This window comes from Notolabrus celidotus, chromosome 1 (genome assembly GCF_009762535.1).
Source record: "Notolabrus celidotus isolate fNotCel1 chromosome 1, fNotCel1.pri, whole genome shotgun sequence".
In the NCBI taxonomy this organism is placed as follows: domain Eukaryota; kingdom Metazoa; phylum Chordata; class Actinopteri; order Labriformes; family Labridae; genus Notolabrus; species Notolabrus celidotus.
The window spans coordinates 41,870,936-41,898,424 of record NC_048272.1 but is presented as its reverse complement, the minus strand read 5'-3'; the positions used below and the strand labels follow the sequence as shown (position 1 = coordinate 41,898,424).

The following is a 27,489-nucleotide window of genomic DNA, read 5'->3' as shown; positions in this document are numbered from 1 at the left end:
AAGGTGTTTATAAGTTGAATGGATTTTGTTAGTGATGATGAGGGATTTTGTAAATAAAGGAGGATGTCATCGGCATAGAGGTTTATTTTATGATGCACATTTTTGGTTTGAATTCCACTGATACTATGTTTTTGACGGATAGCTGCTGCGAGTGGTTCAATGAAAATGGCAAATGATGGAGAGAGTGGTCATCCCTGCCTAGTCCCTCTGTGTAAAGTGAAGCGTTGTGATGTTATCCCACTGGTGGTGATTGTGGCCATTGGTGATGTGTAAAGAACCCTAACCCAGTGAATAAAAGATGTGCCAAAACCACATTTTTTAAAGGACTGCAAATAAAAATTCCCAATTTACTTTATGAAATGCTTTTTCTGCATCTAATGAAGCTATAACTGTCTGTGATTTGGTGTGTGATGAGTAGTGGATTATGTTGAAGAGTTTGTTTAGGTTGTTGGATGAGTGTCTTTCTTTAATAAAGCCGGTTTGGTCTGAATGGATGATAGATGTCATTACTGATTCTAGCCGGGATGCAAGGGCTTTACTGTATTGATGTCCGCTGTTAAACGGTTGAAAACGGGTGCTAGCATATTCCAGAAGTGTTTGTAGAACTCAGCAGGGAAGCCATCAGGACCTGGAGCTTTATTGTTTGGCATAAGTTTTAGTGCATCATGAAATTCTGATATTGTGACTGAGTTATTGAGGGTGTCTGCTTGGTCTTTGGAAAGTTGAGGTAATTCAATATTGCATAAAAAGCTGTCAATGTCGTCTTGGGTTGGATTGTGTGTTGATGAGTATAGTGTTGAGTAAAAATCCTGGAATGTTTGAATGATGTCTTCAGGTGCATGCACAAGCTTCCCTGCTGAGTTCAATAAGTGATGAGATCGTTGTTTTTTCTTTGGTTGCGTTTGATTTGGTTTGCCAGATATTTACCAGATTTGTTGCTGTATTCAAAGTTGTCATGTCTGAGTCTAAGGATGAGAAACTGAGTTTGTCTATTTATGTGTTCATTAAGTTGTAATTTGTATTTCTGTAAGTCATGTTTCGTAACTGGTGTAGGGTTGTTGGCATTAATGTTCTCTAGTTCTTTTATCTTTTGCTCTAAATGTTGTTCCTGTTCTTTGTCCTTTTTTTCTTGTTTGTAGAATATGAAATTATTTTCCCCCTTAATACTGCCTTCCCTGTTTCCCAAAGTAGTGATGGTGCTATTTCCGGTGAGTCATTCAGGTCGAGGAAGGATGCCCACTCTCTCTTGATGAAGTTGTCGAAGTCTGGGTCTTTCAGAAGTGATGTGTTAAAGCGCCATCGGCTGAATGGTCTGTTAGAGTGGGTGAGATTCAGAGTGAGGGAGACAGGAGCACGGTCACTAATAATAATGGGGGGAATTTGAGTGTTTGATATTTTGGAGATGATAGAGTTGCTGGTTAAGATGAAGTCAATGCGAGAGTAGGATTGGTGGACTGGGGAAAATAATGAATATTCTCTGTTGTTATTTGGGTGATGTAGCCGCCACCCATCGCCAAGACCAAACTCATTCATGAACTGTTTGATTGTTTCGGTGGACTGGGAGCTGCGTGTGCTGTGTGAGTTGTTTGATTTGTCAAGTGATGAGTTAATTATGGTGTTGAAGTCTCCGCCTATGATTATTGGACCGTCTGAGATATTGTAGAGGGAAGAGAAGAAAGTGTTGAAAAAGGAGGGGTCATCACTGTTAGGACCATATATGGAAGCAATAGTTAATGGGATGTTTTGTATTGTGATGTTTATTATAATAAATCGTCCTTCAGGATCAGTAACTGTGATGTTGTGAGTACAAGAGAGTTTTTTTGTGAATTAAAATGGCTACTCCTCTTTGTCTGGAGTTAAAATGGGAAGAGAAGATTTGATTAAATTGGAGTGTAGTTCATTTCTGGTTGTCAGAGGTGTGGATGGTGTGTTGTCCATTGTCCAGTCTATTTCAGCATTGCTCATAGTGCAGAAGCAGTCAAAGCACTCATCAATGAAATCCTCTAGATGTTCCAGGTCGATCGGTGGGGTAAATCCAGTTTTAAACTGTCAGAAATAAGGTTTATTCACTGAAAAAGAGCCAAAACTGCTGTAGCAGCGATCTAGCAGGGGGCTACCATGTTGGATCTCGCACCAGTCTCGTCGGATCTCGCGCTCACACACGCATCCTCTCGCTCTCCTGCCTCGCCTCTCGCTCCCCTGCCTGGCTGTGTTTGGAGGCAATCCCACGTACATCCATCACTGTGCTGATTTGATGACTAAGAGGCCCTCTCTCTCTCTCTCTCTCTGTCCCGTTCAGATGACCTCGAAAAGGCCCTGCCAAAAGGACCTGAAGACAAGATATCACTTCTTTGGGTACTTGGTGGTACCTCCTAAACTTCTATGGGCACAGGACCGGAGCCCTCACAAGTATGAGGGTGAAGGAGGCCCTGGGCGACGATGAGGCGAGCAACCTCATAGACGTGAGTCGACGTGTAACATCATCGTAATGTGACTGTTTTCCCTCTCGTGTAAAATGGGCTTTTTATGACAGTGAGGGTTCAGTCCATTCATTTTCCTGTCTGTTCTGTCGTCTCTGTCTGTCACAGGTCATGGAGCACAAAACGGTCCGCAAGTACGGACTTGTGCTGATCTATCTGCAGGCTGAGGAGTACGCCTGGTTTAGGCGATGGCTCCACTTATTTTCGGGGGGCAGGGCCGAGATGGGCCTACCGGGAGCCCCCAGCCTCCTGGACATGAGGACGGCAGTCGCCACCTACGTGAGTATCGCAAACACCTGGAACTTGTTTTTTCACAGAGCAGATATAATCCATACTGACCCATGGCTGATCTTCTGTTTTCAGAACTTTGAAACTAACGATGCGAAGGTCAGACAGAACATGTCAAATTTCATGTGCCACGATGTGACGACCCAGGAGTGGTTCTACGCCCTCCACAAGACCCTCACCCAGGCAAAACAAATGAGGGATATATTTGTCTGCCTGTCTGTAAGGCAGGAGAAATCTGCCGTTGCCACATCCCAGTGAGCTCAATCTGTACTTTCTCTTTGTTTCCTGTACAGACCTCAAAAAAGAGGCCTGCATCCCTCTCCCAGAGGCTGGTCGGAAAGGTCTATCCCCGAGGAAGCAGACCCCTCCAATACCCCCTCGGCTGTGACCCCGGGTCCTTTTGAAGGACATTTCAAAGTAGTTAATTTCAGTGTTTTCTTGTTCAGTTCATCATGTTCAGTTCTTGTTTTATTATTATTTAATCTTGTTCCTCTGTGCTTGTTATTGAATCTTGTTTGTGTGTTTAAAATGTATTATAATTGTAAAAAAAAAAAAATGTAACCTCCACCTGGGCGCTGCCTTGATGTGGCGTGGAGGCTTAACGCCTCTGTGATGGTTTTGCCTGAGGTAAAAGGATCACAGAGGCTAACTAAAGCGCCCCAAAACCCCAGAAAAAACTGTTGTTTCAGATTCCAGAGGGACAATGATGAGGTGACTACAGAGGCAAGTGGCAAAGGTCAACCTAAAGGAGGTATCTGGGAGGAGAGGTCAAGTACATCCTTTTGTATTCTATCAAAAAGGTTTGAGCAGGGAGGCTGGACTGTGAGTATGTCCATCGTGGGCTCCAGGTCATGCACTGCGCTGAATTTGGGGTCTCTCGGGACAACGGGGGCCTTGTGAGACTCAAAGAGAAGCATTTCCACCACTTTGTCCCTGAAAATGAAGTGAAGGCCTCAAGTCCCCTTTTCTTCAATATTTCATACATGCCCTAGGCCAGGGGTCGGCAACTAAGTTTGGCCTGGGGCCCAATTTTTTTTCTAACAAACTCATTGGTGGGCCAAAATTACATCTTCATCAGGCAATACTTTTGCAGGTCTGTCTCTTGAGCTTTTTTTCTCATCTATAGGCTTATATCCTGTACAAAAATTAAATTTAATTAAGTTAATTATTTAAAATCAATGAATTTGCTACAGGCTGTTATTACTGTTTTTGCTGCACTCTGTGTCAGCCTGATTAAACAGACAGTACTAAAGCTGCTGTCTTTGATCACTGAATCACACACTGTCTTTTAAGACTTAATGGTTAAATAATTGACATTTTAATAATAGACATTTCAGCTGGAGCTTATTGATTTTCAAACAAGCTCCCTGGTCAGCGATGCGCTCAGTGCGCAATCCATGGATCGCATGCTCAGAGGAGCACAGGTGGATTAAGAGACTCGCCTTGTATGTGCTCACGATGTTTCTCTCTACCTATACTTGTGAGTCGAGCTTTTCTTCAATGAATGCATCAAGGTTTCAATTTCAGGTGCGCAGCTGCATATGTCCCAATTTCCCACCGCAAGCCTGTGCGTGTCCAAAGTCAAGCAGAACTTGCTGCTTTTATTAATTTGATCTTTGCCCCAAGCTGTCTATTTATTTTATTTCAAAGAAGCAGATTTTGAACTTAGTGTGTTGCAGTGGCAAACAGAGAGCGAGTTTCCTTTCTTCCTCCCTTTTCTCAGAACGCACATTGACTAATTTCCTATCGCAAGCCGCTGTGTGTAAGAAGTCAAGCAGAACTTGCTGCTTTTGTTTAATTTCATTTTATTTATTTGATCTTTGAGCCAAGCTTGTTATTTTGTGATTCAAATGAAAGAGATTTAGCATTTTGTCAGTTGCAGTGTCACACAGAGAGCAAGTTCTCTTTTTTCCTCCTTTTTCTCAGAGCGCTCATGAGCCAATAAAGTTTAAGTCAGTGTGCATCTGAAGTCAGGCAGATGCTACTTTAAGAAATGTTCTGAAATTTGTGTGGTATTGTCGTTTTTGTGATATCAAATATAAATTTTTTCACCTCAGATTTTAATCAAATGGATCATAATCATCTGGAGGGCCAGGTGTTATTGGGGGCAGGTAAATCTGAGTGTCCGGGTGTGGGGTGTGAAAACCTGCAGTAGAAGCTGTTCAGATCGTCAGCTAGTCTTTTGTTACCTTCAGGGTGGGGGGAGGGTCTCCTGTAGCTTGTAACTTCACGCAGGCCTCTCCAAACTTCTGAGGGGTCGTTGGCAGAGAAGCTCTGTTTTAACTTCTCAGTGTAGCTCCTCTTAGCTACCTTGATTTCCCTCTTCAGTTTGTTTCTGGCCTGCTTGAACAGGTCCCGGTCCCCACTCCTGTAGGCCTCTTCTTTGGCCTGATGCAGCTTCCTAAGTTGAGGTGTGAACCAGGGCTTGTTGTTGTTGTTATATGTGCAGAAGGTCCTGGTCTGCACACACATGTCCTCACAGAAGCTGATGTATGAAGTCAGTGTCAGTGAGTTCGTTGAGGTTTCCTGATGCAGCTTCAAAAACACTCCAATCAGTGCAATCAAAGCAGGCTTGTAACTCCTGCTTTGACTCCTCCGTCCACTTCTTCACAGTCCTAACTACAGGCTTAGCCGTTTTTAACTTCTGCCTGTAGGTCGGGATGAGATGAATCAGACAGTGATCAGATAGTCCTAAACCTGCACGGGGGACAGAGCGATATGAGTCCTTTATTACTGTGTAGCAGTGGTCCAGAGTGTTAGACTCCCTGGTGGGACACTTAATATGTTGTCTGTATTTAGGTAGTTCGTGGGTTAAATTAGCTCTGTTAAAATCCCCGAGAATGATGAGCAGAGAGTCATGAGGTTTTTTCTCCACGTCTGTAATCTGGTCAGCCAGGTGCTGTAACGCCTCCGTTGCCTTGCCCCGGCGCCGGCGTCTCCGGCAAAGACCATAGAGAGCTGCGGCTCCACCAGCAAGAATCTCCGCGAAACTTCCAGGTTCAATGAAAACCGGTGTAAAAAGTTCAGCAGGACTGTTCAATGTTAATAAGTTAAAAAGATAACTGGTAAAAGAAACCAGAGAATAAAACTACAAAAAAAAAGAGAAAAACTCAACATGTTCAAGAGAGTGCAGTACCAGGGCGACCGTCCGTGGCGCCATCTTGGCCCTGTCAGGTTTTTGAAGAACTATTACTTAGTAGCTTGTGGGTGTTTTTTTAAATGTATCTTTTTATATAGGAAGGGTTAACATGCTGACACAACAGGCCATGGGTTGGAACAGACAGAAGAGGGACAACCTTCATCAAGCCTTAACCTGCAGATACATCAAAGTAAGGAGAACTTCAGTATATACAGATATCTTTTTCAGTATCCACATTCTCATAGATATATATGATTGTTAGACTTTCTGTAGAAGACAATCAGAAGACATCCAATGTCAAATACAAAGTATTATAGTTATCTTCCATGTATTGTGTTGCATGAGCTCTTATGTGTGATACTTTTCTGTTCAAAAGGTCACAGAGAGGGCAAAGGAGAAAGCTGCCAGCCTCTGCAGCATCCAGAAGGAGCACAAGCTGGATGAGGAGACCACACAACAGTTCCAGACCCAACTCAGTCGAGGCATGATGGCTGTCTAACATGAGTCTGGTCCTGCTGGAGGTTTCTGCCTGTTAAAAAGGAAGTTTTTCCTCTCCACTGTAACTAGCTAAATACTGCGATGTGCAACGCTCATGATGGATTAGGGTGGGGTCAGACTGAGTCTTACCCTGTCTTGAAGTTGGGTCTCTGTTCATAATTTGACAGAGTGGTCTAGACCTCCTATGTTTGTAAAAAAAAAAGTCTTGAGATAACATTTGTTGTGATTTGGTGCTATACAAATAAAGATTGATTGATACAGATACAACATTTACAGGACATTGATGTCCTCTCACACATACAGCAGATCTTTTAATGCATGGATCTCTATAAAAAAAAAACTTTAGGTAAAAGCCATATTTTAAAAAAAACCCAAACAAAACATTTCTGCACTCCATATTTTCTTTCTTTTTTTAGACAGAGTCCATGCACCTGGATGTACTGAAGACCTGAGGGCTGATATTGAAAACATCACAGCAACACTTTTGCACAAGAAGCAAGATCTGATTGTCAGCATGGTTTGTAGTCCAGAGTTATTTATGTTACTGTTTACAAAAACAACTTTATGATATTGTTATGTGTCTGCCAGCCACATGACAAGGTCAGAGGTCACGGACAGGGACACTAACAAAAAGAAACTTCAAACCCTCAAATACAAACAAATGTAAGGCCTTTGGAGTCTAAAAGGTGGAGTGGAGGTGTAAAGCTCCACAGCCACCCACTAATTCTGCTACAAAGAGTAGACAAACTAAGGAACAGGCCTAAACCAACTGTAATCTGAAAAAACTCTCCTGAGAGATCAATCCTCTTTTTAATGATCCTTTTGTCACCCTCCTTCCCTCCACAATACACCCACAAACATACACACTCTCTCACAACACACTCTTCACAACAAACCCAGAGAAAACAACTGAAGGTGTTGTCTTCTCTGTTGCACACACCTAACTGAGGGAAAGGAGCTCCTTTTATTGAGCAGCCAGGCTGATGAGCTCAAGCTGGGTACAATGAGGGCAGGTGCTCTCAATGATGGGCTCGTTAGGAGCCCTGGAGGTCACAGACTACCTCCATCTGTAACAATACAGTGACACTGTTTTCATTTTGTCTCATTTTTTCACATGGTAACAGGGTCAGACAAAGAAAGAAAAAAACAATGACAGAGCTCAAGAAGAAGCTTTGAGAAAAAGTCTTGGAATACAACATCCTGGTGGAAGGAGATCAAATTGATGAGGAGTTGGCTTGCAGTCTCACAGAGGGCTATGTCCTTCCATTGGAGAGACATGAAGATGGTATTATAATTGTTAGAGTGGCACAGTTGTCTTTTAATTTTTGAACATAGTTTATGCTCATGATACTTCTGACCAGACATGATGTCTCCAAATTCATGGAGTATCTACTCGGTCACCTCTCATATAATCTCCTTTTACAGATTCCACATACAAATGTATGGTATGTTACTTAAGGTCTGGATTTTAAAATTGGGAGTGTGCTGATTGTCATTTGTAGTACGTTTGTAGTCTGAATATTATTGACCAATCAGGTATCAGCAGGGCTTCAGTGTGTGCAGGAATGTATGGAGGGAAAAAGAGGACAATTGGTCTAATGGCAAACTGTCTGTCTGTGGTAATCCCTCATTTATCTAACTCTATAAACATGTCAACATGATAGTGCAGCTAACAATGTGTTCAGAATCAAATGTTAGCCTTTAGATACCCCAACGTCCCAGAATGCATCAGAAATGATGGATCTCACCTCCATTCAACAAACAAACTTTTGAAAACTTGTTTTCTTCTAATTGAAGAAAAAAAATGTAATGTCATTTTTGGAAACTAGAAAAGCTGTTAACTCATACAAATTATTGTGCAGTACAAATTCAACACATAAATACTCATGCCTAACCCTCTGTTCCTTTCCTCTCCTTAATTCAACTTCAGGCTGAAGAGGTCTGTCTTTGACCAGGTCATGCTGGTCAGACGCTTGGAGGAGGAGCAGATCATCCCTGTGTGTCTCAACACATCAAGTACCTTCTTAGGGACATGCAAGAACTTGAGGAAGTCAAAGAACAGACTTTGGAGAGCATCAAAACCAGCAGTACGTACAAGACCTTCACATTTCAAAATGTTCATCCACTATTATCAAATTGTCTTACATCGGTAGATGTCATCTGATGTCCTTGAGACACCTTGTTCTCAGAACAGAAAATGCAACCTCTTACTGTATTATTTATTTAAGATTGACGAAGAACTCTATTTTGAACATAAACTTTGACTTTTAGAGTTTTCTTCTATTTCTGGGCCAGTAATCATTGCTGTCTGATATTGAAACTAATTCTTTTTTTAGTGGTGGTCACTGTAGCTGCAGCTGTGGTGGAGCCCCTTAGTTTAAACATAAGATGAGTTCTCTATGTGCTGGAAAAATTCATTGTTGAAAAGATAGTGTGTGCATGTTTTTCTGTTTCTGACATTTAGTATTTAGACAGTGGTTAAAACGTGGGGCTGCATGACTTTGTTTGTTCTGAGGGTTATAACTCCTCAGTAGAACACGGATTAAGAAAGTACTTCAACATTTCTGGAAACAGCTGTTAAAAAGTTGTTCAACGAGGGTGTGACATTATTTTTTTTATCTTTTCCCAACAAAATTTCCTCTACAGATTTCATTGACCTGACAGAGGATGCTTCACATGGGCTCATCAGTGTCCTCAATCGCAGGCTGCACTTACTCAGATGTCAACACAAAAAAGCAGTGCATGCATACAGCAGTGTAGCTGCTGTGGACTCTGATTTACTCTCCATACCAGAGGACAGTGAGGAGTGGTATAACAATGGCCTGATCCAGAGGAAGACGATGTGTAAGGCACAGAACACAAGGAAACACTCACTGCTACCTGCTTCCAATTTCATATTTCTTTACTTTCTTTATTTCTCTCTTGATTTAGATAATTATACTTTCTGTTGTTTAATTCTTATTTTTCTGGATTAGTGAAGAAACATATTTTCTACATCAATTGTAGGTTTTGCTTTATTCTATCTTGTTCATTTAAGGGTTGTGTGTTTTGGCAGCAGATGTCTGATCTGCCCAAGTTATTTGGGGGCTGCCATCCATATCGCTTAAGACTGCACAACTGTAGTCTCCCATGTAACTTTACATCCCTCATTTTCAGAAAGGAATCCTTGGAAGACTGTTGAAATCTGGGAAGAGACTTCCCAAAACAAGAACACTAAGACCTGATGACCAAAGGAGACTTGGACATCTTCCTGGGATTCCTCCACCACCTACAACAGAACTAGCACAAGACCGCATCCAACGCAGAGAAGTTTGTACACATGTAGGCATATTTTTCTAGCATCACTTACATGACAAACAAGAATAAATATTATATATCTGATATCTGCAGCATAGTCTGAATATTGATAAAGCAGCTTGGCTGATCATAAAAGAATCGCTGTTGTTCATCACACACAGCACAGTTTTACTTTTAGAGTAAAATGTGACACATGTAGTCACTCTAAGCTTCCTGTTGTTCCTCTGCTAACCATCACTGTATCTTCTCTTTCACTCTTACAGAACCTGCCTGTATGAAAAGTGTAAAGTTGTATCATCATACACCGTGTAACAGATATGTTAATAATGTGAAGAACTCTAAATATTGTATATTGAAAATAAAACACAAGACTGTTTAAAGAAAACAAACTTTATTTGCATTCACTTGGCTCAAAGTAAAATATTAAATATGTCAAAAGTAATTTACATCGTCAATATGACTATAGAGTACTTGGTATTATAGAAGCAAGTCAGTGTGTTTTATTGAGGTGTAAGAAGTAGATACGACCTGCTTGTTTAACCTTTCTTGCTTTTATACAATTGATATTAGTCTGCAGAGTCTAAACCCAGTGCAGTGGCCCTGAGTGTCTGGATATGTGTCTCTAATTCTTCATACAGTGCTGCTATGGATCCCCACTCTGTTGCCCTCAGATAAAATCCATGCTGCCACAACACACGCCGCCTGCATGCTGTTTATCTGTATTGTCTTTGTTCCACGCCTGGCTCCGGGTCTTCATCAGCAGCAAAGTGTCGTTCCATGCAGCACAGGCCTGAAGCAGAACCTCTCCCCTTCCTCTGTCCACTGCTGAAAGCTCAGGTTCAGTCCAGCTGGAGGAGTGTGTTGTCCCCTCTGTTTCAGTGCTGAGGTCCTGCTTTGAGATAGTGTGTGAAATAAATGCAGATAAATGTTAGCTAATTCAATTTTTATAAACTAAACTACGGAGTTTACAAAGTTTACTTGTTGTCACTTTTCAGACAGTAACTCTACGTATATACAGATTAATACTTTACCTCGTCGCTTTGAATCCTGCAGGAAGTTGTCTTGCACGAAGAAAAGTAGAGTTAAAAAGACGATCCGTTCTCCATCTGTTGCTCCCAAAACAAATGCACGCCTTGGTAAGAGGCACGTCTTTGCGACAGTGGGCGAGGGTGCTCATGGGAAATTGAGTCTTTATCCCAGAAAACACTACCGATTCAGTCCAAAGGTGTCACTGCAAACAACGGCCGACGGAAAGTCCTCATAGCCCCTTTAAAGCCTGTGGGATTTATTAAGCAAAATGTGTCCTCAGGCCTAATCGCCTTTTTCACAAAGTCACCTTTTCGTACGCCACGCAGCCCTGGTTCTCACCAGTGACCCCAGAATCACCACAAACCTTGTACACATGGTCACAATGAACATACAGCCAGCTCAGCCTTCAAGCTCAAAGCATTTCTGAAATTTTGATGAAAAACACAGAAAAAGGCGACTTTTTACCATTTTTTCAGTGACCTTTGACACTTTGGAAGGTAGCACCTGTCTGAAAATCACACCACACATTGCACTTATAGTAATGATGAATCCTGTGCAAGCTCAGCCCTCTATCTTAAAGTATCTAGGATTTATTCAAGAAAAGGGGACCTCGGGCCACCACAAACCTTGTACTTGCATCCATGATGAACATACAGCCAGCTCAGCCTCCTAGCTCAAAGGATTTCTGAAATTTCCTTGAAAATATCTCAAAAAGGCGACTTTTAACCACCTTTTGGTGGATTTTCACACCTGGGAAGGTAGCACCTGTCTGAAAATCACACCACACACTCTACCTATGGTCCTTGTGAATACTATATGAGCTCAGCCCTCTATCTTAAAGCTTGTTGGATTTATTAAACAAAAGGTGTCGTCAGGCCTAATTGCCTTTTTCACAAAGTCACCTTTTCGTACGCCACGCGGCCCTGGTTGCCACCAGTGACCCCAAAATCACCACAAATCTTGTACACATGGTCAAGATTAACATACAGTCAGCTCAGCCTTGTAGTTCAAAGCATTTCTGAAATGTTGATGAAAAACACAGAAAAAGGTGAGTTTTTACCATTTTTTCAGTGACCTTTGACACTTAGGAAGGTAGCACCTGTCTGTAAATCACACCACACATTGCACCCATGGTCCTTGTGAATACTGTGCAAGCTCAGCCCTCTATCTTAAAGCATCTAGGATTTATTCAAGAAAAGGTGTCCTCAGTCCTCCTCGCCTTTTTCGGTAAAGTGTGGAAATCGTGCCTTTTCGTACACCACGCGTCCCTCGTTGCCACCAGTGACTCCAAAATCACCACAAACCTTGTACATGTACCCATGATGAATGTACAACCAGCTCAGCTTTGTGGCTCAAAGGATTTCTGAAATTTCACTGATAAAATCTCAAAAAGGCGACTTTTCAAAACTTTTTGATGAACTTTCACACTTGGCAAGGTAGCACCTGTCTGAAAATCACAACATGCATTCTAACTATGGTCCTAGTGAATACTGTACGAGCTCAGCCCTCTATCTTAAAGCCTGTGGGATTTATTAGGCAACATGTGTCCTCGGGCCTAATCGCCTTTTTCACAAAGTCACCTTTTCGTATGCCACGCAGCCCTGGTTGTCACCAGTGACCCCAAAATCACCACAAACCTTGTACTTGCACCCATGATGAACACACAGCCAGCTCAGCCTCCTAGCTCAAAGGATTTCTGAAATTTCCTTGAAAATATCTCAAAAAGGCGACTTTTAACCACCTTTTGGTGGATTTTCACACCTGGGAAGGTAGCACCTGTCTGAAAATCACACCACACACTCTACCTATGGTCCTTGTGAATACTGTATGAGCTCAGCCCTCTATCTTAGAGCCTGTGGGATTTATTAAGCAAAATGTGTCCTCAGGCCTCCTCGCCTTTTTCGGTAAAGTGTGGAAATCGTGCCTTTTCGTACGCCATGCGGCCCTCGTTGTCACCAGTGACTCCAAAATCACCACAAACCTTGTACAAATATTCATGATTGACATAATGTCAGCTCATCCTCTTAGTTCAAAGCATTTCTGAAATTTTGATGAAAAACACAGAAAAAGGTGAGTTTTTACCATTTTTTCAGTGACCTTTGACACTTAGGAAGGTAGCACCTGTCTGAAAAACACACCACACATTGCACTTATAGTAATGATGAATACTGTGCAAGCTCAGCCCTTTATCTTAAAGCATCTAGGATTTATTCAAGAAAAGGTGTCCTCAGGCCTCCTCGCCTTTTTCGGTAAAGTGTGGAAATCGTGCCTTTTCGTACGCCATGCGGCCCTCGTTGCCACCAGTGACTCCAAAATCACCACAAACCTTGTACATGCACCCATGATGAATATACAGCCAGCTCAGCCTCCTAGCTCAAAGGATTTCTGAAATTTCACTGATTAAAAACTCAAAAAGGCGACTTTTCAAAACTTTTTGATGAACTTTCACACTTGGCAAGGTAGCACCTGTCTGAAAATCACAACATGCATTGTAACTTTGGTCCTAGTGAATACTGTAAGAGCTCAGCCCTCTATCTTAAAGCCTGTGGGATTTATTAAGCAAAATGTGTCCTCAGGCCTAATCGCCTTTTTCACAAAGTCACCTTTTCGTACGCCACGCGGCCCTCGTTGCCACCAGTGACTCCAAAATCACCACAAACCTTGTACTTGCACCCATGATGAACACACAGCCAGCTCAGCCTCCTAGCTCAAAGGAATTCTGATATTTCCTTGAAAATATCTCAAAAATGCGACTTTTAACCACCTTTTGATGGATTTTCACACCTGGGAAGGTAGCACCTGTCTGAAAATCACACCACACACTCTACCTATGGTCCTTGTGAATACTGTATGAGCTCAGCCCTCTATCTTAAAGCTTGTGGGATTTATTAAACAAAAGGTGTCGTCAGCCTAATCGCCTTTTTCACAAAGTCATCTTTTCGTACACCACGCGGCCCTCGTTGTCACCAGTGACCCCAAAATCACCACAAACCTTGTAGATGCACTCATGATGAACACACAGCCAGCTCAGACTCCTAGTTCAAAGCATTTCTGAAATTTTGATGAAAAACACAGAAAAAGGCGAATTTTTAACATTTTTTCAGTGACCTTTGACACTTAGGAAGTAGCACCTGTCTTTAAATCACACCACACATTGCACCTATGGTCCTTGTGAATACTGTGCAAGCTCAGCCCTCTATCTTAAAGCATCTAGGATTTATTCAAGAAAAGGTGTCCTCAGGCCTCCTCGCCTTTTTCGGTAAAGTGTGGAAATCGTGCCTTTTCGTACGCCATGCGGCCCTCGTTGCCACCAGTGACTCCAAAATCACCACAAACCTTGTACTTGCACCCATGATGAATATACAGCCAGCTCAGCTTTGTGGCTCAAAGGATTTCTGAAATTTCACTGATAAAATCTCAAAAAGGCGACTTTTCAAAAGTTTTTGATGAACTTTCACACTTGGCAAGGTAGCACCTGTCTGAAAATCACAACATGCATTCTAACTATGGTCCTAGTGAATACTGTATGAGCTCAGCCCTCTATCTTAAAGCCTGTGGGATTTATTAAGCGAAATGTGTCCTCTGGCCTAATCGCCTTTTTCACAAAGTCACCTTTTCGTACGCCACACGGCCCTGGTTGTCACCAGTGACTCCAAAATCACCACAAACCTTGTACACATGGTCATGATTAACATACAGTCAGCTCAGCCATGTAGTTCAAAGCATTTCTGAAATTTTGATGAAAAACACTGAAAAAATGGTAAAAACTCACCTTTTTCTGTGACCTTTGACACTTAGGAAGGTAGCACCTGTCTGAAAAACACACCACACATTGCACTTATAGTAATGATGAATACTTTGCAAGCTCAGCCCTCTATCTTAAAGCATCTAGGATTTATTCAAGAAAAGGTGTCCTCAGGCCTCCTCGCCTTTTTCGGTAAAGTGTGGAAATCGTGCCTTTTCGTACGCCATGCGTCCCTCGTTGCCACCAGTGACTCCAAAATCACCACAAACATTGTACTTGCACCCATGATGAACACAGAAATACAAAGAAATACAATTGAAAATCATAAAAAACCTAATAATTACATTTGAAATAACATTAATACCTCAGAGGAAACCCATGCTTGTTCACAGCTTCATTCAGTCAGAGAACATTACAGTAACATGAAGGCTGAATCTATGTGTAACATTAAAGCACACTGGACTTTACATTTTCTGTTTACGCTGCATGTAATGTTCAACATACCTGCACAGTTCTTCCATTGCACATTTTGTGTTTAATTTATAATATTATTTCATATATTTTCTAAAATTATCTATTTGTATGTTAATTGTTTAGCACAGAAGAACACAAAGTCAAATTCCTTGTATGTGTAAATGTAAATGACAATAAATACATTCTGAATCTTTCAATGCATAACAGGAAGCTCATGAAAACTCAGACAAGTCTCATGGCATGAGAAATCCTGAAAGCAGCAGTTCAGCACTGATAAACTGAAAACCAGTGAAGAATAGTTGCAGGTCAAATCTCACTGAAAAGGATAACTTTCGCTGGAAGTTATTGAGGGAGTTGTTGAAGGTCACAAGCACAGTCTGAATGTACATATAGGATGTGTTACAGATGGAGGTAGTCTGTGACCTCCAGGGCTCCTAACGAGCCCATCATTGAGAGCACCTGCCCTCATTGTACCCAGCTTGAGCTCATCAGCCTGGCTGCTCAATAAAAGGAGCTCCTTTCCCTCAGTTAGGTGTGTGCAACAGAGAAGACAACACCTTCAGTTGTTTTCTCTGGGTTTGTTTTGAAGAGTGTGTTGAGAGAGAGAGAGCGAGAGTGTGTATGTTTGTGGGTGTATTGTGGAGGGAAGAAGGGTGACTAAAGGATCATTAAAAAGAGGATTGATCTCTCAGGAGAGTTTTTTTCAGATTACAGTTGGTTTAGGCCTGTTCCTTAGTTTGTCTACTCTTTGTAGTATTAGTGGGTGGCTGTGGAGCTTTACACCTCCACTCCACCTTTTAAACCCCAAAGGCCTTACATCTGTTTGTATTTGAGGGTTTGAAGTTTCTTTTTGTTAGTGTCCCTGTCCATGACCTCTGACCTTCATGTCATGCGACTTGCAGACACGTAACAGAGGGGATAGGCACTACTGCCATACTGTCAATAAAGGTTGAGAAGCAAAAGAGGTAAAATGTCACTAATTCAAATGTTTATTATTTACCTGAGGACCACCACCATTGTGTAGAAATTCAAGTGAAACCTATAAGGAGGAAAGTATACTCCCTGCTTGAAAGGTTGCTTGTGTGAGTGACTGCTCCAATCAAAACTACATTATTAATCTTACATACACTTTGACGTCATTTTAATAAATAAATGCATATATACAATAGATACATGATTCACATGAGCACACCTCCAAACTGCAGCGTGTCCCCTGCCACAGAGCAGAGGACCTGTTTAAAATACCAAACCTGCTGGGAGGAGTCCAGATCTCCTGTCACCCTGTAATACTTAAAGTCAATCAGAAGTCTGGATTTCATCATGTTCTCTTGCGCACACGCACACACGCACACACGCACACACACGCATATTTGAACACCCCCCCCTTAGAGGACACCACTTTCTGAACGGTTTAGAGAGATGCTGGAAAGTGGAATACATTACTGGAAGTCTCCAGATTATGAAAATCACTTGAGATTTAAATTTTAAACAACTTTTGTCCATAAATAATTTTTACCTTGAGATTGGGGACAAATAATTTGAATGTCCACTTTGGGGTCTTCAGCTATACACAAATACACAGACTGCTAAAAGTCACCTTTGGGTGCCCTCACTGTCCTTTGGGGACAAGACTCATTAAATGTCATTAACTTCATGCACGTTCAGCTATGTTCAGTAAGGAGAGCATGTTGTAATAAAATATGAAATTCAATCTTTGATCGAGCATCACTGGTCTTGTCAGGCCGAACAACGGCCCTTAGCCGTGATATAATCCCAACCTAGCACGACCTGTCATGAGCTATTGCTTCATTAACACACACCTGTCAGCCAATCAGAAAAGAGTACTCACCCAGACCATAGAATAATGTAGATTAAGAGGTAGACTGAATATGTCATAGTAGCACCACAATGAAAATCTGCATGAAATAATAATAATACACCAAACAGACTTGCGTTTGCTGATATCTTTTTAGTGACATAATGGATGGACATCATGTACGAGTGCCACACAGCTCAAATGGAATGTCCTTGAAAATGACAGGTTGTCACAAACTTGGCTAGCTTTCAAATGAATGCATCTGGACAGCTAACAGTCAGTTAACATACTTGACTAGAGACTGTTCAGAGAAACAATTTCTTAGGCTCGCTAGCAACATAGCAGGTTGTGCTCCAAACTACAACCAAGAACTTTGGCTATATAAAAATACAGAAGACCTTTGTGCACAGACAAATTTAACATTAGCCTCTGAAATAAGATACAGATATACTTCAAACAGGTATACTTCAACAAATATCTATCATGAGTCCTGAGAACAAGCCTTTCTCTTTAAGGCAGTGATCCGATTTCTGACATCATTTTTCACTCCAGTCCAGATTCGGTCTTTGAGCGCATCAGGTTCTGCGTTGATACACCGAATGCAGTCAATCTTTTGAGGTACCTTGCATGTGTGGATGAAGCGCATCATGTGTCTTTCAACTGCACACACCTCGCTGTCTTCCCACTTCCGTTTGGAGTTACCTCTTTTGTCTGTGAAGAAAAGATAGAGGTGTTGTCAATATCTCATTACTAAAAGCATTTTTTGCAGTCCATCCACAACAGCAAAACTGATCAATAATGGAGGAAAATGAATGCTAGATATCCCTACAAAGGTTTTTAATTATTTAAACACAATCCCAAATAGGTATCACAGTTACATTTGATAAAGAAAAAGCAGGCTCCCTGCTCCACCAACATTAGCCAAAGAAAGTACTGCCTTTTTGGGAGCAGAGCTCAGGTCCTGATGATGTCACATACTGTACAGACAACAGAAAGAAAAATCTTCACGATAGACCAAAACCTCTTCGAGGGTTACGCCTTTCTTCATAGAATCTGGAGTTACAATACGTAACGTTATAAGCATTTTTCAAAGTGTTACAGTGTTACTACTGAAACTTAAGATTATTCTCCAAACTCACTTTTTAGCTGCATTTGTCAACACTTTTTAATAAGAGATTTTACTATCAAACTACTTAACAGAAATGAACCTTTAGATGGGGACAAATCATTTTAATGTCACTTTTGAGCTCTTCAGCTGTACACAAATACACAAACTGATCAAATTCACCTGTGGGTGCCTCACTTTCCCAGGGACAAGAGTCATTAAATGTTATTATTACCCGGCTTTCTTACTGACCTTCCGGTTGTGCAAGATGTTTGATTCTGATTGGTCAAAACCTCTTGACAACCCCCTGGCATCGGTTATTAACTTTCACTTATATGAGCAACAGCAGAGACTAACTGATCACACGTCATGTCAAATCAATCCGCGGAGAAGAGTTCAGACACATTTAGCTTCTGCTTGTTGACACCATAGACCGTAAGGTGAGGTAAAACCGTTAGCTACCGTTTGCATCATATTGGTAAACAATGTGGCTAAAACATTAGCTTCGGTTAGCATGCTAAACCGGCAGGCTACGGTTGTTTACATATTGGATCCTGTCCATCAATATGATGGAGTGGAGCAGGTGAGAGAAACTTTAGGTTAGTGATCTCTACAGAGAAACTTAAACCATGAGCCGTGGTGATGATAGCAGCAGGGTTCAAAGTTCAGACATTAGTTTCTTTTTAAAGGTGTGTGAACCACAGAGCTCAGAGAAGAAGGAGAGCTGAATGAGGACAGTTTCATGTTAAATCCACCACAACAGACAGAGAAGAATCCATCACCATGGAACGATCACTGACGAGGAATCACTGGGACTATTTTTAAAAACTGTAAACAGAAATCATTTAAATCAATAAAATCATCTTTAATCAATGTTTTTAACAACGTGTTTGTATTTTGAGTAAGTAGCAAGGGAATATCAGGATAATGTATGGTAAGCAGGTTGTTATGGGGAAAGAATCCGTTTAGGGTGGTCAAGAACCCTCCTCTTCACGTCGGGGTCTTGTCTCACCCTGTCTGGATTCTTTTTCCCATAACAACCTGCTAATAGTACATTATCCCTTACTTTTCTGCATGCACTTTAAGCTATGTTTAGTATGTGAATATGAAGTTCAGTCTTTGATCGTAACATAAGAGTGCACATTCTGCCATAATGCCATTCTTTAGGCTATCACTGGACACATTGCTGTCACTATGAAAGGACATAATTAATCCTAATCTGTCATATTAGTAGGTATGGGTATTGTTAGGATTTTATCGATACCAATATAAGTAATACTTATCGACACAGATACTTATCCATATTTTTGTTAAATGCATAAAACATTAGGGGAAACACTGTGACTGTGTCCTGATTTAATAACTATGGACTTATTTTAACAATAGTACGTGTTACCTTGAATCAATGAGGTCGAGACAGTCACTGTTTTAGTTTGGTAAACCCCATCTGCATTGGAGCTGGGAGGTGCTGGGAGGGACAGCTAGGAGTAACATTAGCTGCAGCAGCTGCTTTGCTAAAGCAGTCAAACACGCTGCACTGCTTCAGATTCATCAAACATTGTATTTTGAAGTGTTTCGTGAGGTTGCTGGAGTAATATGTTTTAGACATATATTGCCTTTAGCTGCATTTTCATTAGATTATGTAAAGTGAAGCAACACTTCTGAACGTTTTGCCCTGTCAGCCATGAATGTAAAGACAAAGTTACAGCACGTCAAACATAATCACCTGATGCCAGCAGCTTCATCATTAGGGGACTGTTAAGAAAAATGCCTGCTATGTTAGAATGACTTAAGGTTACATAAACACTGATAGCAGCAATATATCTTTAATGACTAGTCAGGAACTGGTGCCAAATTAGTCCTGTTTCTCGTACCCATCCCTACATATTACTGATCAGTTATTAGTGATTAGCATGTTTTTAGTATTGTCATTTATCATTAAATAGCCTAAGTCGAAAAAGGAAGCTCTGAATATGTGCCTTTATTTTTACCACAATTCAAAACCTTATCCACAGTGCCAGAGTGGCGGGGATGGTTTGGCTGCAAAATGACTTGAAGGGCTCAGTATTCAGCTGTAAGACAAGGTTTATTAGGTTAGGTTTATATTGCAGATACTACCTTTCTTCAGTTAAAAAAAGATCTAACCCAAGCCAAAACAAACCTTGATTGAGAAGAGCACTGGGAGGAGTGGAACTGGAAGCAGTGGTGGGAAGTAAAGGTGTATTCTCCTGGCCGTCTTCACCTGTTGCCTCAGTGGTCGACTCAACAGACTCATCCTCATCACTTGACGCGTCCTGATCTTGTGAGGAATCAACTTTTTCTGAGGAGAAAATGTAAGAGAATATTTTTAAAAAATATGGCATAGCCTCAGCAGTTAGCCTTAAGATGAAAAACCTACAGTCCATTCTGAATGTATCGCCCATATTATTGCAGTTGCACATTAAATCAAAACAATTTGGCATAGTGCAGTGTTATACATCAATTGAACATACATGTACGCAACATCTAAGGAGATAGTAATCCATATTTGACCTTAGACTGCATTTGCATTCTTCCAATTTAAAACAGATTGATATGGTTTGTAACGGCAGATTATGAATGAATGTGTGTGACCTGTGTGCGTAATTAAGGTTGTACGGGGGTCATTGGCTGTTTCCGAAACGGCCTGCTACATACTACTTACTGATGCAGTATGTAGTAGGTACTGCCTACTACATACTGCGTGCGATAATAGCATGTAGTATGCCTGCCAGTTAGCTTTTATTTTGTAGTATGCTGGACCCGTGTCGTTGGTGTCCAGTCTGGAATGCAGAAGTAAACAATAGCCCAGCTGGTGACACCGCTATGCCGCAGCATACAGTTACGGTCTGAGAGACAAATGAAAAGTGTTTCATTAAGATTTTCATTAGTGTCAAAGGGATGAAAATGAACCTGTGAAATGTGCAGTGCCTATAAGGAACTAAGTTAGGCGGTGTTTGATTCACATCACGGCACTTTATATGTAACGGAGTTGGAGGTTGTTTCCATGCATTAATTTGGCATCACATTATGTTATCATTGTTATCCTGCCTTAATTAAAGTATGTGCCTTTTCTTAAATGTTAGTGTTTGAATGTATGTTTCTGTTGTTTGGTGTCTTAGTCATTACGTCCCCTGTAATGATTGCCACATAATTAAAATAAAAGATAGTCACGAATGTTCTCGTCTTGTGTCATGTTTTTTCCAACAACCTAAGTGGTTATCGACTTGATAATGTGGTGTGTCTTGATTTTGAAACATTAAGGGCAATAATTTACTTAGCTTTGAATACTATAGTAATAATTCAATAGGGACCCAACTGATTGCAGATGACTGTCCAGCTGTGTGATGTGAATTGTGCTGATTGAACGTGCAATATAAACAGGAGGAGAAGCAGGGAATGTGGTGTTGGGATGGTAGATAACTGGAGAGTCAAAATGTCCTTGTTGTCGATGCTTCAAGCTCATAATGTGGCAAGAAGAAGAAGAAGACTGCAAGCTGCCAGAAGGAGGGACCTTCTGACCATGCTACTGCAAAATGAATATGATGTAAGTAGCCCATGTCTAAGTTTATTAAGTGTTCTCTCAGGTCAATGAAGGACATTTATGTTGGCTCCTGACCTGTCACTTTAGTTTGAAACTGTCAGATAAATCATTTTCTTTGACAAATATTATTCTGGGGAGCCACTTTATTGTTTTCTGAAAGCTGAACTAAACACTAAAAATTAAATTGGACAGTGATTTAAGAGAACAGTAACATAACACCAAGGCAAACAACAATTCAGAAACAGTACTTACACTTACAGTACAACTTATTTAATTCTAAATGTAGCACTCATTTAAGCAATTGTCCCTACTCTTGCAGCATGGGCTGATACGAGGATCATATCAGCACCTGAACCATAACAGTGCCATTGTCTGCCTCTACCTTGGCAATGCAGAGCTGAAGAGGAATTTCCGTCTGTCAAGGCAGACGGTGAATAACTTGGTGAGCTGTCTGGGGTACACCAAGGACCATGGCTGGGGGAAAGACTTGGAGGTGGGGATTTATTTAAATTGGCTGGCCAGTGCCACCTCGTATCGGGTGGTGTCAGAGGCCTTTGATATCCCCACCTCCACAGTACATGATGTTGTTCATCGAGTCGCTGGACACATCATCAGCATCATCAATAGGGGGGTCCATCTCCCTGATGCTGATGAGCTAGAGGGCATAGGGGACGGCTTTGCCCATCTGGCTGGCTCCCGTGCCTTCCACAGAGTGGCAGGCAGCATTGATGGGACACACATCAGGATTAAGCCACCTGCAGAAAACAAGGAAGACTACCTTAACAGGTAACCTGAATAAACAATGCCCCTTCATATTAAATAATTGCTTTTGTTTCATATCAATGTCACCAACTGCAGATTACATTTTGTCTTTTCTACAGGAAGCTTTTCTACTCTATTCAGCTGCAGGTGGTCTGTGATCACAAAGGCCGCTTCCTGAATATATTTACAGGTATGAATGAAACTCAACATTACATTAACATGTTACAGCAATATAGCTTACTCACCTGAAGGGATAGTTCTTTAAAAACGATACATAATTAGTCATTATGTACTCTAATCTTCACCCCATCTTCCATCAGCATGATTGAGGAGATAATGCATTAATTTGTATTTTTAGATGAACAATCCCTGCAAAATGTAAAGTGTTTTTGTCACCCAAGTACAGTTCTAACCTCATATTAGCTTTGTGTTGAATTTCTACAGACCGTTTATTTGTCAACTGTGAACTTACTTCACATCAGTAGAAACTTTTCAATAACACATCTCCAAAGTGTTTGTACCTCGTTCTTTTAACAGAATATATTCTAAACAATGTAAACTACAATGAAACATTCACTATACATCACCTTTGTTCACAGGGCTTCCTGGTTCTGTACATGATGCCAGGGTCCTGCGGTGGAGCTCCATTTATGTGGAGAAACTGTACCCCCCTCGTGGCTGGTGCATCCTTGGGGATGGGGGGTATCCCTGCCTTGCTGCACCAATCAGCCTATTGACCCCATACAGGGAGCCGGTGCAAAACCCTGTTCAGGCCAGGTACAACCGGCATCATTCCAAGGCCAGGTATGTGGTGGAGAGGGCAATTGGAATGATGAAGACGCGGTGGCGGAGCATCTTCCTCAAGGCCCTGGAGGTGAGAGAAAGTGCCATGGTTTTATCTAACTGTACATAACTCTGACAGCTGCTGGAAGCAGCAGGAAGGCTCGATGAGCCTAAAAGTTATATGGGAGGGGGGGGGGGCATTTATACTGAATTATAGAGAATACATTGTAAGGGTAACGGTAACAGTGCAACGTTATTCAGACTACATTTCTTTAAGTTTTATTGACATGATGTCATTGCATTAAAATGATGTTTATTTCTGTAGGTGAAGGCCACCTTTGTGCCAGCGGTGGTGTCCACCTGTGCCTTCCTCCACAACCTCTCCCTCTCCAATGGGGATCTGGTGGAACCAGAGATGGAGGAGCCGGCCATCCAGGCTGAGGTTGATGACCAGCCCAACCCTGAGGGTCAAGTGCCAGGGGACAATTTGAGGCAGAGGCTGGCTGCAGAGGTTTCTGTTCCTGTTGTTGCCATTCCTGCACTGCAGGACCACAACTATTGATTTAATGTGTTTCTTTTGACCTTTCATATATTCTTTGAATTCCTGTGTTAAATTGCATTCTATTAAAATCAATTTGCTCCAATTTTAATTGGTTGAATTATATATTTTTTAACTTGCCTTTCTACTCTGTTGCTTCTATGATAAGTCCAGCAGCACCTTGATATTTCCTTTCGATTTTAAGTGCACAAATAAAATGTTTTATAATTATCAGCTTTTTAAAATCACTGAAACTGTACATGGTGTTTTATATGACCTAACCAATGACACACAAAAAATGAATCTCACATTGCTTTCAAAATGAACTTTACTGAACAACTTTTTAATCTTTCTTTACATTTTTAACATTCATTTCAGGACTCTCTCTAGGAGAGCCATCCACTCTCTCTGCCTTCTGTCCTCCCTTTCCACATTCTCTCTTTCCCTCCTCTCTAACCACTCTCTCCACTCTCTCTCTCTCTCTTCTCCTCTCTGTCTAAACGTTCTCGCTCCCTTTTCTCCTCTCTCTCCAGCTGCTCTCGCTCCCTCTTCTCCTCTCTCTCCCCCTGCTCCTTCTCCTTCCTCTCCTCTCTCTCCAGTGCTTCCCTCTCCCTCCTGTGCTCCCTCTCCATATAGATCCCCTCCCTCTCTTCATCCCTCTCAGTCATCTGCCTCAGAACTTTGACCCACTCTGGCTCCTCTTTCTTCTTCCTCCTGGCCTCGCCTGCTACAGTGGAGGGAGGAGTGACCACCACTACATCCTGGCTGCCGGAGTCAATGGTTACTGGAGGTGTGATACTTGGCCGGTGGCCAAGTACCTCATCCATTACTGTATACCACTTCCAGGATGCAGCAGTGGCCTCTCCTCCCTCCGTACTGACGCCAGTCCTGGGCGCCTTCACTTCCTATATGACACATACACATCACTCAAATAGCTTGTTGAGCTATCAACGTACAATCTACAGCATGGTAATTGGTTAACAACGTTAGGGGGAATCTACAATTACTTTGTTATACGTACCTTGTACTTCTGTTTCAGATTTTCCCACTTCTGTTTCACCTTGGTGGGATCTATTTTGCCCAATAAGGAGCAGTCTTTCACAAACTCTCTATCAAAACAAAATAAGGTTATACATATGTGTACACACGCGCACACACACATAAGCTATACACATATACACACAGACACACACACACACACACACACACATATTATGTACATACATATGTATATATAAGACATGTATGTATGTGTGTATGTATGTATGTATGTATGTATAAGATAAGATAGTCCTTTACTCGTCCCACAACGGGGAAATTTAAGTGTCACAGTAGCAAAGTAGACAGTGCAAAAAAATATAAAGCCAACAAGAGCCTATAAAATATCAATTATTAAAAAGTTATTAGCAATTAAAATTAAAGAGGTAAACAATTATCATTGATATATATATATATATATATATATATATATATATATATATATATATATATATATATATATATATATATATACATATATACATATATACATATATATATTATATAGTCTGACCACTGCAGGAAGAAAAGACCTGTATGTATATAAAACAAAATATTCTAATAATTATTATACAGACCCTTGAATGAGAAGGTGTTTCCAAACTTTTGACTGGTAGTTTACATACATACATACATATGTGTGTGTGTGTGTGTGTGTGTGTGTGTGTGTGTGTGTGTGTGTGTGTGTGTGTGTGTGTGTGTGTGTGTGTGTGTGTGTGTGTGTGTGTGTGTGTGTGTGTTTCTCTACATAACTTATCCCACCTAACGGAGCAGCTATATTTTCACCAGTAATATAACTAACATTAACTTACTCGAAGCCTCTTTGGCTTGCATTCCGGCGGCCACTAAATAAATGGTTGTTGGCAGTCCGCCAACGGATGAGGTTCTCCGTGTCCTGCTCCGTCCCTAGAATTGATGTTACGTTATTGAACTGTGATATTAATTTAACTGTCAACTTAATTAATTACAGCTGGTTAACGCAGCTGTCATTATATCTAACGGTATATTCAACATCAGCTTTACAGACGTTTCAATAAGGTTAGCCAACTCACAACTGTATTTCTGTCTGCTTTAAAATAAATTACTGATAGCAAATATATTACAATTTATAAAAATTCTATTTACTTACATTTGTATTCTTCTCGTTGGGTCACTACTGATGCTGCCGTGTTGTTGTCGCCGCCCTGCTCCATCTCTACCTGTCAACGAGCGCTGTGCATTGTGGGAAACAGTACGCGAGGCAGACTGGTCTGATGCATGCTGTGAAATTTTCCCGAATCAGTAGACATCCGGGGAGTTTTGGCATACTCCAGATTTTGCTCTTGTTCACATACTACTTACTACATACTGAATTTTGGACATATCAGTACGTACTGCTAGTATAGGAGGCGATTTCGGAAACAGCCCTAGTTCAAAGCATTTCTGAAATTTTGATGAAAAACACAGAAAAAGGTGAGTTTTTACCATTTTTTCAGTGACCTTTGACACTTAGGAAGGTAGCACCTGTCTGAAAAACACACCACACATTGCACTTATAGTAATGATGAATACTGTGCAAGCTCAGCCCTCTATCTTAAAGCATCTAGGATTTATTCAAGAAAAGGTGTCCTCAGGCCTCCTCGCCTTTTTCGGTAAAGTGTGGAAATCGTGCCTTTTCGTACGCCACGCGGCCCTCCTTGCCACCAGTGACTCCAAAATTACGACAAACCTTGTACTTGCACCCATGATGAATATACAGCCAGCTCAGCCTCCTAGCTCAAAGGATTTCTGAAATTTCCTTGAAAATATCTCAAAAAGGCGACTTTTAACCACCTTTTGGTGGATTTTCACACCTGGGAAGGTAGCACCTGTCTGAAAATCACACCACACACTCTACCTATGGTCCTTGTGAATACTGTACGAGCTCAGCCCTCTATCTTAAAGCTTGTGGGATTTATCAAACAAAAGGTGTCGTCAGGCCTAATCGCCTTTTTCACAAAGTCACCTTTTCGTACACCACGCAGCCCTGGTTGTCACCAGTGACCCCAAAATCACCACAAACCTTGTAGATGCACTCATGATGAACACACAGCCAGCTCAGACTCCTAGTTCAAAGCATTTCTGAAATTTTGATGAAAAACACAGAAAAAGGTGAGTTTTTACCATTTTTTCAGTGACCTTTGACACTTAGGAATGTAGCACCTGTCTGAAAAACACACCACACATTGCACTTATAGTAATGATGAATACTGTGCAAGCTCAGCCCTCTATCTTAAAGCATCTAGGATTTATTCAAGAAAAGGTGTCCTCAGGCCTCCTCGCCTTTTTCGGTAAAGTGTGGAAATCGTGCCTTTTCGTACGCCACGCGTCCCTCGTTGCCACTAGTGACTACAAAATCACCACAAACCTTGTACTTGCACCCATGATGAATATACAGCCAGCTCAGCTTTGTGGCTCAAAGGATTTCTTAAATTTCCTTGAAAATATCTCAAAAAGGCGACTTTTAACCACCTTTTGGTGGATTTTCACACCTGGGAAGGTAGCACCTGTCTGAAAATCACACCATGCATTCTAACTATGGTCCTAGTGAATACTGTACGAGCTCAGCCCTCTATCTTAAAGCTTGTGGGATTTATTAAACAAAAGGTGTCGTCAGGCCTAATCGCCTTTTTCACAAAGTCACCTTTTCGTACACCACGCAGCCCTGGTTGTCACCAGTGACCCCAAAATCACCACAAACCTTGTAGATGCACTCATGATGAACACACAGCCAGCTCAGCCTCCTAGCTCAAAGGATTTCTGAAATTTCACTGATAAAAACTCAAAAAGGCGACTTTTCAAAACTTTTTGATGAACTTTCACACTTGGCAAGGTAGCACCTGTCTGAAAATCACAACATGCATTCTAACTATGGTCCTAGTAAATACTGTGCGAGCTCAGCCCTCTATCTTAAAGC

General features: G+C 41.3%; 2 protein-coding genes and 1 long non-coding RNA gene across 3 annotated transcripts in view; 2 read left to right on the top strand and 1 right to left on the bottom strand.

Annotated features, from left to right (window-relative positions):
- Positions 1-27,489, bottom strand: part of LOC117821670 — a 393,061-nt gene that overhangs the window by 72,600 nt on the left and 292,972 nt on the right. The window lies entirely within an intron of this gene.
- On the top strand, positions 6,845-9,287 carry LOC117822616. The gene is made up of 3 exons (XR_004633224.1): positions 6,845-6,922; positions 8,336-8,492; positions 9,052-9,287. It is a non-coding gene; the product is annotated as an uncharacterized LOC117822616 (long non-coding RNA).
- On the top strand, positions 20,716-23,612 carry LOC117814104 (putative nuclease HARBI1). Its single transcript, XM_034685267.1, has 5 exons — positions 20,716-20,736; positions 21,720-22,219; positions 22,315-22,385; positions 22,795-23,069; positions 23,304-23,612. Exons 1-5 carry the CDS (start codon positions 20,716-20,718, stop codon positions 23,538-23,540), a joined length of 1,104 nt encoding a protein of 367 aa, XP_034541158.1. The 3' UTR covers positions 23,541-23,612.